The sequence below is a fragment of the Aspergillus homomorphus genome (assembly GCF_003184865.1).
Source record: "Aspergillus homomorphus CBS 101889 unplaced genomic scaffold BO97scaffold_7, whole genome shotgun sequence".
Taxonomy (NCBI): Eukaryota; Fungi; Ascomycota; class Eurotiomycetes; order Eurotiales; family Aspergillaceae; genus Aspergillus; species Aspergillus homomorphus.
In genome coordinates, this window is record NW_020291893.1 from 746580 (window position 1) to 759814 (window position 13235).

The window sequence follows — 13235 nt, forward strand, 5'->3', positions numbered from 1 at the left end:
TTCAAACAAACAAGTAATTTCAGATCTAACCAACCATCTATCCAACGAGAGAGAAAGGCAAAAAATGATGACAAAAGGGTATCAAAAACCTCCACCTCCGCCCTTCCAAGACAAGCAAGCACCAAACCCCAGCGCTCCATTCATCCACATACCCAACCCCAAACAACCCTCCAACCTCCCGCTCCCAACATCCCCTCTAAAGAAAGCAGCAGGTAAATTTACCCCTTAATAACCCGCCACCCCTTCTTCTTCTCCGCCCGTAAGCCAGGCAACGTGGCATCCCTGCCCTGCTTCCTCGCAATCTCGATCACGACGAAGCGCACGAAGTCCGTCAGCGTCCAGTAACTGCTGTGCGCGCTGAGCATGTTCAGGTACTGGATGTTCAGGGGCCCGCCGCCGCCGGACAGGAAGTAGTCGATCTGCCCGTTGTCGTTGAGCAGGAGCATGCGTTTCTCGGCGATCTCTTCGCGGGTGAAGTCGTGGGTTTCCAGCTCGACTTGCGTGGGAAGCTTGGTGATGGTTGCGGGGCGGGTGGCTTGGGGGAGGGAGTGGGTGGGGGCGGGATTGCTCCAGCGGAAGACGCTGCTGAAGGAGGACCAGAGGGTGGAGGTTGTGGTGGGGATGGAGGCCGGTTTGAGGGAGGCGGCGAGATCGCGGTCTACGGCTGCGTTGACGCGGTAGGCGATTGCTGGGGTGGGGGTAAGGTGTTAGTTTGGGAGATTATTTCCTGGGATATGGCGAGTGGAGGGGAGAGGGCTACATCTAGGTAAGACTTACGGTCTGTGGTGTGCATGATGTTGTAGAGGTTGTCAACTGCTAAACAGCCGTAGGTGTCAGCTTCGCCGGCGACGCCGCGGAGTCGGTCATCGCCTTCGCAGCCGGGTTTGTCGCGGCCTCGTCGGGGGAGGAGGTTCGCTGGAGGAATAGTGTTGTGTTAGTCCGAGTCTTGAAATTCTTAGGATGACCAGAATTCGCGATGGGACATACCCTTATTGAGCAGCAGGAAGAACCCAGCTGGGCTGCCGCAGATGAACAGGTTCTTCGTGTCAAACTCAAAAATGTCTCCATGTACGCTCGTTGTGGAGAAATCGAAGCGAGGGATCTTGGTCGGTTGATGACTGAGGATATCCAGGGCCATTGCACTTCCAAGGGAATGGGCTAGGAGGTGGACGCGACCGTTCTGTTGGAATCCCGGATTGTTCTCGCACCAGAGTCGGAAGATGCGGTTGGCTTCTTTGACGACGGCTTGGATCATTTTAGGCTTGTGATGTGAAAGGTAGTACGGGATGTCCAACATGACGTCGCTGATCAAGGATCGTACAGCGGGAATAGTTTCCGGGGTAATGTCCTTGAGGGAATAGTGGTTGGAGGCTGGGTCTCCTGCTGCAGGCGATTCGAGATTGGCCTCATCCAGGGATAGCGTTGAGCGCCAATTCACAGGCAAGGCCATGATTCCCCCGTGTCTGGATCGTACGTGTGGCCACACGGGCTCGCTATTCAGCTCCATGTTGATGGTCCTGCGGAATGCATTGATCGCATGCGTAAAGTGAAAGCTCTCCATTCGTTCAGATAGCTTCTGACCTATACCGTGGATGACAAGGACCAGATCGGTCGGGGCCGGCCGCAGCTCTTCTATCGCGCAGGCATAACAAACCTGTTCTCCGGATGTTGACATAGCTCTAGTCTGGGTGCTCCGAAGGTAGTTCCTGACTTCTACAGGGCTCGGTTTGCTAGGATGTAGTCGGTCCCACAGTCGCCGACTGAAACCGCGGACTACAGGAATTCCAATCTGTCTGCCCTTACGAATCGCACTGAGCGGTCTTCGGCCCCGCGAAACAGACGGAAGAAGACTGGGTCGCAGAATCTGTGCCTCCCTCCAATTAGAGTAGATGACACTCGAGTTCAAGAAGGGCTTGACAGATTCGGAGTGTGCCGGGGTGCCACCAGCAGCACGATTCTCGTCAAGGATAAAAGGCTCGGTCTCAGGATCCTCAGTACGCTTCACTAAATGAGAAACAGCTGCCGACACCTCGGGAGCAGCTGCAGTTGTCGAAGGCCGTGTTGGGTCCTCCTTCGGCCAAAGCCGGTGCACTACCTTTAGCTCCGCGTCAGCGCCGTTCTCGACACAGCTATTAAGTTCGTCCTGCCATGTTTCAGTCCACGGTTTCAGGTAGAGATACCCATCTTCCAGCTTGTTGGCGAGCTCAGTCTCGACTGGCAACATGGTGTTTCTATAGAACCATGTCGCACGAATGACGTTCGATATGTCGTGCAACGGGCTCCAGTATATCGGCTTCATCTAGTGCAAAGGTTACATCTCGGAGCTACAGGACCATAGAATGTACTATACCTTCAACTTGGGCAGTTCCACAAGGTGAAGCCGGGATGCACCCACAGGGATCTTCCACTGTGTTTCATCGATTTCCGCAGACTCTTGAAGATGTTCATCAGATTCCCCAGAGGGTCGCCGATCGATGCTTGTCCTTAGCCCGGAGCGCTTCGCCGTAGTGTGAGAGTTCGCATCCGTTGGCGAGTCTGGGTTGGCGTCTCTCGACAAGGTCGACTCGACCGATCTCCCCAGTAGACTTTGTGGTTTGTGGATGGGGGCTCTGATGAAAGGAGAGCCACTGATACTTGCATCCCGAGAAGTATTGCCCCGAGAGCTGACACTCTCCCTACCGTCAGAAATATTGTCCTCCGCCCGTGGCGACCCGCTGATCATGGTTTCTGCTGCTTCGATATCTTCGCGAGGATACGGTTCTCTGCCCTTGTGAGTGACCTTGCTGGGCCTCAAGTTCTCCTTTGAGTTAGTGTCAAGCGTACGTGACCTCTTCCGAGTTCCTTGATGCTCCCCCTCGGGACCTCCAAACTCGTCTTTGAACCGGCCTCTGAAGCTTTTCAATGCCTTGTCATCCAGGGACAGGGGAGCAGTAGTGGTCTGTTTTCCTGGAGAGTCCTCCAAGCTTGAGCTGCCAGATATCCCCACCTTTTTCTTCCTTTCTGCGCTAGGCACAGGTTCACGTCCCGGCACAATTATTCCCGAATTTCTCTTGGAGCGGCCTTCCTGTGCCTTGGCCTTCCCGACCAGACTCTCCCTCCTGCCTCTCTGTATTGACCTCCAGGCATCTTCCAAAGCAGCGTTATCCCGAACCGAGAAAGGTTGAAGCGGAGCTTTCGCATGGGCGGATCCTTGACCGCCAGTTGAGGGTGGTAGCGCAGTCAACGGGTCATCTATCGGTAGCGGAGAGCTGTAGAAGAACTGCGGCCTGGCAGTTGGGGGGGTTTCTGAGGTGAACCACGAAGATGGATTTGGGTCATCGGCTGCCAGAAAGCATGAAGGTCCGTAGGTATGGATAGGAGCAGCCATGGTGATGGCAGAGAGTAGGTACAGTATCTCTGTATCCGCAAATCACTATCAACGTGAAGAGTTTCTAGCGCAATCAGTCAGACTAAGCCTATGATGGCCTGGCAGGGAGTGACGATGGCACGGTGTAGCACAAAAAGACTTTGAGTGGTCGGTCAGTGCAGCGCGCGCTGGAGGGTCAGCAAGGGAGGGAGATTAAGCATCAAGGAGAGCTTCCAGCTGGCTGAAATTCGGCGAAATGAATGGACGTATCATAGCTTAAAGAGAATAGGTAGCGATCGATGCATGATGATAAGTTTCCGATGGAAGACTGAAGCATTCTCGAGTTTTAAGAAAAAGAACCTGATTGGGAGGGGAGGAAGAGAAACAACTTTCTGGCGATGGGGGTAGGGGAGATGATGACGTCGACCCCACGTGAAAGAGAAAGCATGCAAAACATTTCCCCAACAAACAAACAACAACAACTCAACCCAACTCACACTACAGCTGCCACCTCATCCATTCGAGTTTCACAGCAGTCATGCACCGAGCCACGTTGGTCACTTGAGGCTGTTCATTTGTCTGAGCTCACCTTGTTCGACTATTTCCGCGCTGCTTATGCAATGACTTAGCCACATGATGGAGGTTCGATCGAGACTTCCGCGCGTGACGGAGCGGAAAGCGATAAGAGATACATTTCAGGACTCAACAACATCGCTGATTTGCATTTTTCTAGACTATAGACTAATGACCAGCCAGTACGCTACAGATTACGATCGCGAGGAGAAATGAAAAAGAAATCGAATGAGATGAAAACGAAACGAAGTGCATAACGAAAGGAAGGGGGGAAAAGGCAGCATCAACCGCAATAGCCCGGTAACCGACCAGAGATCCTTCTGTCATCGGCTCGCGCTCAACCACGCTTCATAAACAACAACGCCTGTAGCCGCACGCTTGCAAAGTCATGCATAGCATCCCTGGATGCCCCGAGCATCTCGAGAAGCCTGTGAACTTCGTTCATGTGTTTACGGATTGCACTATCCGGAGTGCAGAAGGTGCGGACGCTCATCTCTTTTCCGATCGCTTTCCAATTGTTCAGATTTGTCCTCAGCTGAACCGGATTGGTCGCGCTTGGTCCGCTGAATTGAACTGTGCAAAGGTTCAATAAGATCAATTGTCGCTGGGTAGCTTGGTCATAATGGAATTCCACTACCCGGGGTCTGTTCTTAGCATCCCAGAAATTGGTGATCTTCGTGATCGATTCGTCGGATAGCAAACCTCGGTGGTACTGTTCAATGAGAAATCTGTTGGCAGCGACACAGATCATGACCTCCATCTGCGAGTAGAGCTTGGCTTGGGTCGGAGCGTCCAGGGAGATGGGCACCGTTCGTGCAGCCCCAAGTCTTTCGTGAAGTGGCCCAGGGAGGTGGGTGCTGGGGTTGGCCTTGAACAAATCACCGGTCTTCGCCGGGGCATGTTAATACAGGGTCTGCCCTTGAAACATGACAGTCACTTACCAGGTCTTCCATCAAATCTTCAACATGCATCTTAAACTTCTTCCCCAGTCTTCGCAAGCCAAGAGACTTATGATTGTTCCCCGCAAGCTCTCTGAGATCTGCATTGCTTCCTAGCCAGCCTTTCTCACCGAAAAGCTTCTTGTGCGCTGACTTGGTCTCGCTCAAGGGGTTGCCAATCAATGAAGCACCAGTCAGGTCTGTTGCAGTTGAGGACAGCTGACGGGTCAGACTGGGCTCTACGGTGGCCGTTTGACCGGCGTCGTGAACACTGTATGGATGGTAGCAGACTTCGTGTCCACGGCCGTCGTGGAGTGTCATGCCCGGCTTCTTTAGCAATTGGATCGTGTCATCGAACTGGGGCCCGTGCATCACGGGCGACGAGGGGGAGTCGAGGGGCGAAAGATCCGAATCGATTCCAACGGGAATGTACTCCGATGAGGATGTTGACTGAGCATCGAGTGGGCTAGCTGCGTAGCTAGTTGGGGAGCTGGACCAGAACTGTATGAACGGCTCATAGAATGGATTGAGCTTAGTAAGGTCGTCATAGTTCAGGTCTCTATCTTTGCTGTCAGTTTCTTGGGGATTAAGCTCGTTTCTGGAACTTACTCCGACTTGAGCACGGTGTACGATGGACAAATGTGGTCGCTCATTGTGAGACTTTTGTTGGGTCAACTTGTTGAATTGGTTTAATTCAGTCAGTTGATACTGAAGCTAGGTAGGCCAGATGTGAGTATGAGACAGAGAAGAGCAGCATCAGGAACAGGATCGGTCGGGAAGAGTGTAGGACGTTTTATGAAGAAGTATGACAGGGAAGATGAGATCTCGATGTCAGTTAGTTCTTTATTGGTCTATTGTCATGAATAACAATGTGTTGTACAGTGGATATAAAGTGCAAGATGATAATATGCTCCCTCAAATGATTTTACTAGCTGGGGTAAAGGATACTCCATTCAGAAGAGAATTCAGGTTAGTGAATAGTCATTCTTATCTGGGACAATGGTGTTGAATAGCCTGTAGCTAGAAATAATCTTTTTCATCAATAGAAGGTTTTATATTTTGAGTCCTCCTGTTTCCATTGATCTCAGCCCCAGAAAGCCAATGATGTCATCAAATTGGTGTTATTGTCTTCGACAATGGTCAACCTATGATAGAAGCCTAAATTGTATGCAGAACCTGTGCTGAAACCTTGAAGCTTCAGCAGCTTCCCTGTCATAAGCTTTCCCTTTCCAGACACGCAACTTGACAGCACGTGCTGCAGATATCGGGCGATTCTGCCTAGGCAGGATTGGAAAGCCCTAGTGTACACTTTGTGTATACTCAAGATGATTCTACATCTATATCACCGCTGATCTGCGCCCAATGCCTAAAGCAGTATGGCGAGCATTTAGCTTCTGGACAAGCATCGGCAGGGACGACAGGCGGGACCGACAAGATCATGATACTCATGGCAATGGCATGAATCGTGAGCATAAGAGTGCATTACCTGTTGCGTGCCTGAGGCACTTGTATCCTCTTCCACCTCAGCTATGTTCGGTCGTCGCAGGTTATTGACATTATGTAATGTGTTACATCTTCCAATGGCGTCCCCTACTTACCGGGTATAGGTCCCATGGAGCCGAGATCTACCGGTGATCTGGGGACCGAGTCAGTCGGGATCGAGCTCAAGGCATTGGAATCGGTAGGCAGCGCTGGCAGAAGATGTGGTCGGAGTAGATTGCCGGGTGGTGGTCGGTAGCGTCGGAGTTACCCCAGTGAACAGCTGGATGCCTCAGGCAAGAATTCTGTCGAGCCTCATACGGAGTACCTATCTGACATCGTAATTCCAAGGTTTTTTGTTCCACATGATGATGCTACATAAACTCTTTGAACACAGTAAAGTACATTGATTGACAGAGATGAGGTATGTCTCTCAATCTCATCTCCCACAATGGCTGAGCCTCGATGCGAGACCTTCCCTTACCTCCGGGCTTGCAGGGACTATCTCCGTACCAATTGCGCAGTGAGTGCGAACTGGTCGGCCATCGGCACGGGCCAAACCAATCCAGTGGGAGGGATTTGGGAGAGGAAATCCCGGGAGAGGCTGCCGAGGAGCAGGGCACGTGACCAATATCTCCACCTGCCGATTTCTTAGCCGCTGCCAGAGTGCGGAGGCTCGGATCGCAGACCGGCAATCCCAGCAACTCCCCGCAAATCCCCCAATTGGAACTGCAGTCAATCCAGTGAATCCACAATCCTGGTTCCTTCTTCTCAGCCTGCAGTTCGGTCGCCCTTTTTCCCCTTACCCCCCCAAGGCTCCTCCACAATCTTGCCCACCATGACCATGAAGTGCCGTTCTACGACTCCGTTGCTTGCCGCTTGGCTGTTTTTGGTGGACCCTGGTCTCAACTCTTCACTCTGTATTTATACCTCCGTCATCCTCGTGTTGTCCAAATGGAATTTCGTTCCCTTGCATCATCACCATCATCATCATAAGCTCAATCAGCAACATTTTCCTTTCTCTCTTTCATTACTCTCCACTCAATCTTTTGGTGGCTGATGATCGTGATCCCGAATCCTTGATCACCGAAGAACTATTTGCTCCCTCCGACGCTATAGTTATCCCGCAAACACCTCCCCAAACAAAACTTTGTGTCGCAAAGTGCCATCATGGTCCACTCCCAAGAAAAGTACGATATCGTCATCGTGGGCGCTGGCCCCGTTGGTATTCTTTTGTCGCTTTGCATGTCTCGTTGGGGATATAATGTCAAGCACATCGATAACCGGCCGGTACCCACCGCCACTGGCCGCGCCGACGGTATCCAGCCCCGCTCGACTGAGATCCTTCGCAATTTGGGCCTGAAGCGCCAGATCATGGCCTACAAGCCCGCCAAGGTCTACGATGTCGCCTTCTGGGATCCTCTCCCCGGAGACCAAGGAATTCACCGCACGGGAAGCTGGCCCAGCTGCCCGCGCTTCATCGATACCAGATATCCCTTCACCACCCTCGTTCACCAGGGTAAGATCGAGCGCGTGTTCATCGACGAGATCCAGAAGGCCGGTACCACCGTCGATAGACCATGGACCATCGTTGGCTTCAAGAACGATGGATTAGACGAGACCTACCCCGTTGAGGTGCAGCTGAAGTGCATCGACACCAACGTGATCAAGACCGTCCGCAGCAAGTACCTCTTCAGTGGTGAAGGTGCTCGCAGTTTTGTCAGACAGGAGCTGGGCATTCAAATCCATCACAAGGACCCCATCTCCTACGTGTGGGGTGTCATGGATGGTGTCGTGAGAACCAACTTCCCTGACATCGAGGTAAGCTTTCCCAATGGCTTTGACAAGCTTGAAAGTGCAGTTACTGATCTTGCATTGCGAACGACAGACTAAGTGCACGATCCACTCCGACGCCGGTTCCATCATGGTCATTCCTCGGGAGGACAACATGGTCCGTCTTTACGTCCAGATCGCGTCGTCGACCGATCCCGACTTCAACCCCCGCAAGACTGCCACCGCCGAAGAAGTGCAGGAGACTGCTAAGAAGATCTTGAAGCCCTACTGGGTCGAGTGGGACCGTGTGGAATGGTACTCCGTCTACCCCATCGGCCAGGGTATCTCGGAACGGTATACCTTGGACGAGCGAGTGTTCATGGGCGGTGATGCTTGCCACACGCACAGCCCCAAGGCTGGTCAGGGTATGAACACGGCCTTCCACGACGCTCTCAACATGGCCTGGAAGATTCACGCCGTCGAGTCGGGATTGGCTAAGCGCGAAATCCTCAAGACCTACGAGAGCGAGCGCAAGGACATCGCCGAGACCCTCTTGAGCTTCGATAACAAGTACGCTGCCTTGTTCTCCAAGCGTCGTCCTACTGCCGGCGAAGTCGGTGAGGCTAGCCACAACGCCGCTGCGACCAATGCCGAGGAGGACCCGTTCGTCAAGACATTCAAGGAATCTTGCGAATTCACTAGTGGCTATGGTGTTGCCTACAAGTCCAGTGTCTTCACTTGGGACGAGACTCACCCCGCTCAGTCTCCTCTGTTCAACATCCCTGGTGTGAAGCTGACCCCTGGTCGTGCCTTCACTCCTAGCACCGTCACCCGCTTGGCTGATGCTAACTTCGTGCACTTGGAGCAGGAGATCCCTGCCAACGGTGCCTTCCGCATTTTCATCTTTGCCGGTAACCAGGCCAAGACCAACAAGGCGATCGCCGACTTGGCTGCCAACCTGGAAAAGGAGCGCTCCTTCCTTTCGGTGTACCGCAGAAGTGACATTGCCGATGTCTCTTTCTTCGAGCGCCACCTTCCTCACTCCAAGCTGTTCTCTCTCTGTGTGATCTATGCCTCTGAGAAGAACAAGGTTGACATGGCGGCCGTGCCCAAGATCCTCCGGGATTACCACCACCACATCTACGCTGACGATATTCCCGATGTGAGAGTCCCTCACGCCAAGTTTGCCGCTCACGAGAAGCTCGGGTTCGACCCTGAGGTGGGCGGTGTTGTCGTTACTCGCCCAGACAGCCACATTGCCTGCACTGTGCAGCTGGTGGAGGGCAGCGGCACCGTTGACGCTCTCAATGCCTTCTTTGGCTCCTTCTCGACCAAGCCCCTGGGCCAGGATCAGCAGGCCAGCCGCCTGTGAGGAATGAGATTTTGAGATGTTTGTAATTTATGGGAGACCGACCTGCAGCTTCAGGGTCTGATGTACATAGTTTCCTTGTTATCCTCGCAGTTTTTGGTTCGTTCTATTGAAGCGATTGCGGCCTGGCATGGTTGGCGTTATTGTATCATTTCTCCGAAATTCAAATTCATATCATTTTCAGGAAATTATTCGCAGTAAATTCGAGTCCCACAATTCATAGAGAAATTGTCAGCGAAAAGCGCATTCCAGAAAGAAAAATGATGTAAAGGCGGCGAGGGCGGTATCTCTGCCGAAGTTGTGACGGCCCCGCACCGGAGCTGGGTATAACTTCGTCCTCACCAGCAACCTGCCAAAACAACACCCTCCAGAAATACCTGCCAAAATGCTTTCCCTCATCCTGTCTGCAGAACTCACTGGGTAAGTGGTGCTACTTCTTTCCAAACTGGACTCAGCCATCCGAGCCCCGCGCGTCTCACCCCCAAGGTTCTCATGTTTCTGCCCATCATGCTTTGCTCTTCCCCGCACCTGATGCAATTTGGCTTCACAAAATCTTATGCATGAATGTAAAGGGCCCTAAATAGTCGCTGATTCGCTATACCGGCGTATTAGAGTCAACGAGCTCCGTCCCAAGGACACTGAAGAGGAGCCCTATTACTTCACCTTCAAGGTCCAATGCACGGGCTGTCGCGAGGTTCATCCCAACTGGGTCAGCTTCAACCGCTTTGTAAGTTAACACACAGCTTTTCATCCCAACCACGACAACTCTTTCTTGTCCTGAATTGAATAATCTCACACTTCAAATACAGGAACAGCACGAAATCCCCGGAAGCCGTGGCGAGGCGAACTTCGTGTGGAAATGCAAGCTCTGCCAGGTAAGTCAGCTGGACATAACCCTGCAGCAACCATCTTGCCTCCTCCCGCCGGCAGTATTCGTATCAGAGAAGAGAGACTGATTCTGGCATCCACCAGAAAACCCACTCCGCCTCGATCATCGCGGGCCCCAACGCCTACGAGGCGAACGACAAGCGCTCCGGCCAGAAGGTGATTGATATCGACTGCCGTGGTCTCGAGTTTACGGATTTCAAGCCTGATGTAAGTTCCTTCCTGGTTTGCATTGCGCGGGGGGTATTGGTAACGAAGGCTTATGTGATTTCTTTGATCAGGGCGACTGGGAGGCTAAGGGTGTTGAGTCGAATACCCCGTTCACTGGCATTGATTTGTCCGAGGGCGAGTGGTATGACTACGACGAGAAGGCTAGCGATGAGGTCGCCATTAAGGAGATTTCCTGGAAGGTGGGAAGGTCTTGAGGACTATTTTATTTTTCATTGATTTAATGAGGATTACTATTCCCTTCTTCTGTGCACATTTGTCGATGAATGTGGCGTTTTAGCCGAATTTGACTTGACTTTTGGCATTCGGTGTCCTGGATAAGATATTACGTGGTATTGGGTCCAAGGTAGTGATGTATGGAATTGAGATAATAAGCTATTCCACCAAGTCGGATTCTACAGCATTTCTGCTCCTAGCTTGAAAGCAAGAATTAAGCAGCAGATCGGATACTGCAGTGCTTTGGAAGGCGGTGACGCAATGCGAGTATCTGATTGGGCCATACCTGCGTCTAGCCGCATCACATTTTCGCGGTATCTCCAGCCCGGCTGCCGTCAACTTGGCGACACTGCGATCAGTCGCTCGACACACTCAACCTCCCAATCCTCCACAACACACGATCATCCCCTTCTTCGACTTCAACCCGGGGACCTCACACGCATTTCTCGCAGGTAACCTTGTTTCTACCTGCCGCGAATCTCCGCTTCGCTTCGTTTTACCACCCCCAAGCTTGCTGAATAGCTAGCATCCGATCAGATTCCAGCAACATGAGTGTACGCACTGCGTTCCTCCCCCGTCACAATCTCTTTGAGCTTGGGCTAGAGAGAATGTCCTCACTGGACCCGAAATGCTGACTTGTAATTCTGCAGTTCAACCCTGTCAACCCCCGCCCTTTCCTCCAAGCTAGGTATGCCCACCCTTCGCTGCGAGCTTCCCGCTTCTCCTTCTCATCGGCCGCGCACCTCTCCTCCACCGCATACAAAACATCTCGTCTGTGTCAATCAAATTCTAACATAATGTCTTGGAAACCAGGGTCGGCGAAGAGGTCATCATCCGCCTGAAATGGGGCCAAACAGAGTACAAGGGCAAGCTGGAGAGCATCGACTCGTACATGAACGTGCTGCTGCGGGATACGGAAGAGTTCATTGATGGCAAGGACACGGGAACTCTGGGTCTGGTGCTGATCCGGTACGTTTCTTCGTTGCTGAGGCGGCTTCGGGGGCTGGGTTTCCCTCGGAGGGAGACATCGGCCCCGGTGTTCTCCCCGAGCAAACAATCCACGCATAGCCACGCCTTAATCATGATCGCTAACGTCGTTCCTTTTCCCGATTAGATGCAACAACATCCTCTGGATGGGCTCCGCGGCAAACGTCGAGATGACGGATCTGGGATTACGGTAAAAAAAAAAGACATAGGTGGTGGCGGGGGTTTCTTTATCAATTCGATCCGATTCGTGACAACCTACCTACCAGTGCGAGTAGGACGGGGACGACAATCTGATACCTTACTCTTTTTCGTCTGCTCTTTCCATTATTATATACCAAATCGAATATCTTCTCCGATGGAAATCAAGAACAGAAAAGAGAACCACACAACCTCGTCTTTACGCATACCACAGACAGGGAGGGAAGTTGTTGGGACTGACGAGGAAAACGATTGATCAGAGGTCGTTGGATTGAGGCTTTCGGGTGTGATCAGGGGAACGAGCAGGGGTTTCGCCCGACATCGCATTTTTCTATCTTCTATGCTATTTATTTCTGGAATATGGCGTTCTACTGAATATCGTTTTCCTCTTTCAGTCATGAACTTTTCAAGGTTAGTTTATGGGTTGAATACAACTTATACATTGTGTGGTGCTTTGTCGAGGCGATTGATCCTTGTTTTGTGGGTGGATGACGCATTTGATGTCCATTCGAATCAATAACGAGGTGGACGAAGATGACCTTGGGGTTATGGGTGGAAAACCCGTTCAATAGCTTGGTGTCTGGTTATAGAGTGGCTATCTCGGTCTTATATCGCTCTTCATATTCTCGTCATGATGCTACTATTCACCAACGCAGAAAGAGCATCATCATCCCTCAAGAAACCCATGTCTCATGACCTAGCTAGGCTAAGAACATGCTAGAACTTTCGATATCCCCCTCATAAGGGTGTTGCACGTCTAAATACAGTCTCGCCTCCGTCGAATCCAGTAGTCTACTTGGTCCATGTAAATCCAGCAATTGAGACAGCTCCAGAAATACTCACTTTCCAATTCAAACCCGTTCTCAACGAAACGACTGTGAGTATACCCACGTCGAGGGTGTCACATTAAGAATGCTTCACACAGGGACCCGGTGTATATCATGAAGACGCTAGATGGACCACGATGCCAAAACATCTGCTGGTACCGAATGTTCCTTCTTCTTGCATTGCACTTTCCCTTCCTAGGTTCTTTCAATATAATTCTCTCCTTTCCTCAATCTCTCTTTGATCGCATACCCTAGATCATTTGGGTTCCGATGTCATCTATTTATCCCATGGATACATAAAACATGGCCAAGGAGGGGACTGTAATCTCTATTGTCTTTTTCGTCTCCCATCCAGCTTTTGATAAACACAGCACGAATCCATCCTGGCTGCATGAACAATTTAAAGACGAGTAAGC

General features: G+C 51.6%; 3 protein-coding genes across 3 annotated transcripts; 1 reads left to right on the top strand and 2 right to left on the bottom strand.

The window, feature by feature from the left end:
• Nucleotides 1-42: 42 nt before the first annotated feature.
• BO97DRAFT_404006 (DDHD family phospholipase) lies at nt 43-3701 on the bottom strand. The gene is made up of 4 exons (XM_025694861.1): nt 2351-3701; nt 988-2299; nt 778-915; nt 43-688 (listed from the first exon to the last, which is right to left on the bottom strand). Exons 1-4 carry the CDS (start codon nt 3365-3367, stop codon nt 219-221), a joined length of 2937 nt encoding a protein of 978 aa, XP_025554144.1. The 5' UTR covers nt 3368-3701; the 3' UTR covers nt 43-218.
• Nucleotides 3702-4256: 555 nt separating this feature from the next.
• BO97DRAFT_422334 (uncharacterized protein) lies at nt 4257-5510 on the bottom strand (the record flags this gene model as incomplete). The annotated part of the gene is made up of 3 exons (XM_025696792.1): nt 4257-4805; nt 4861-5416; nt 5467-5510. The coding sequence occupies 3 exons, from the start codon at nt 5508-5510 to the stop codon at nt 4257-4259; spliced, it is 1149 nt and encodes a 382-aa protein (XP_025554145.1).
• A 1996-nt stretch (nt 5511-7506) lies between these two features.
• BO97DRAFT_432649 (uncharacterized protein) lies at nt 7507-11988 on the top strand (the record flags this gene model as incomplete). The annotated part of the gene is made up of 8 exons (XM_025697557.1): nt 7507-8157; nt 8225-9477; nt 10091-10205; nt 10288-10353; nt 10409-10573; nt 10645-10781; nt 11621-11776; nt 11922-11988. 8 exons carry the CDS (start codon nt 7507-7509, stop codon nt 11986-11988), a joined length of 2610 nt encoding a protein of 869 aa, XP_025554146.1.
• Nucleotides 11989-13235: the final 1247 nt, after the last annotated feature.

Bases quoted from the DNA above. Each gene is read 5' to 3' on its own strand.
- BO97DRAFT_404006 (XM_025694861.1), bottom strand. From the start codon at position 3,367: ATGGCTGCTCCTATCCATACCTACGGACCTTCATGCTTTCTGGCAGCC. The intron at 2,300-2,350 runs GTATAGTACATT...CCTTTGCACTAG, and splicing joins TGGAACTGCCCAAGTTGAAG to ATGAAGCCGATATACTGGAG. The intron at 689-777 runs GTAAGTCTTACC...CCCCCACCCCAG, and splicing joins CATCATGCACACCACAGACC to CAATCGCCTACCGCGTCAAC.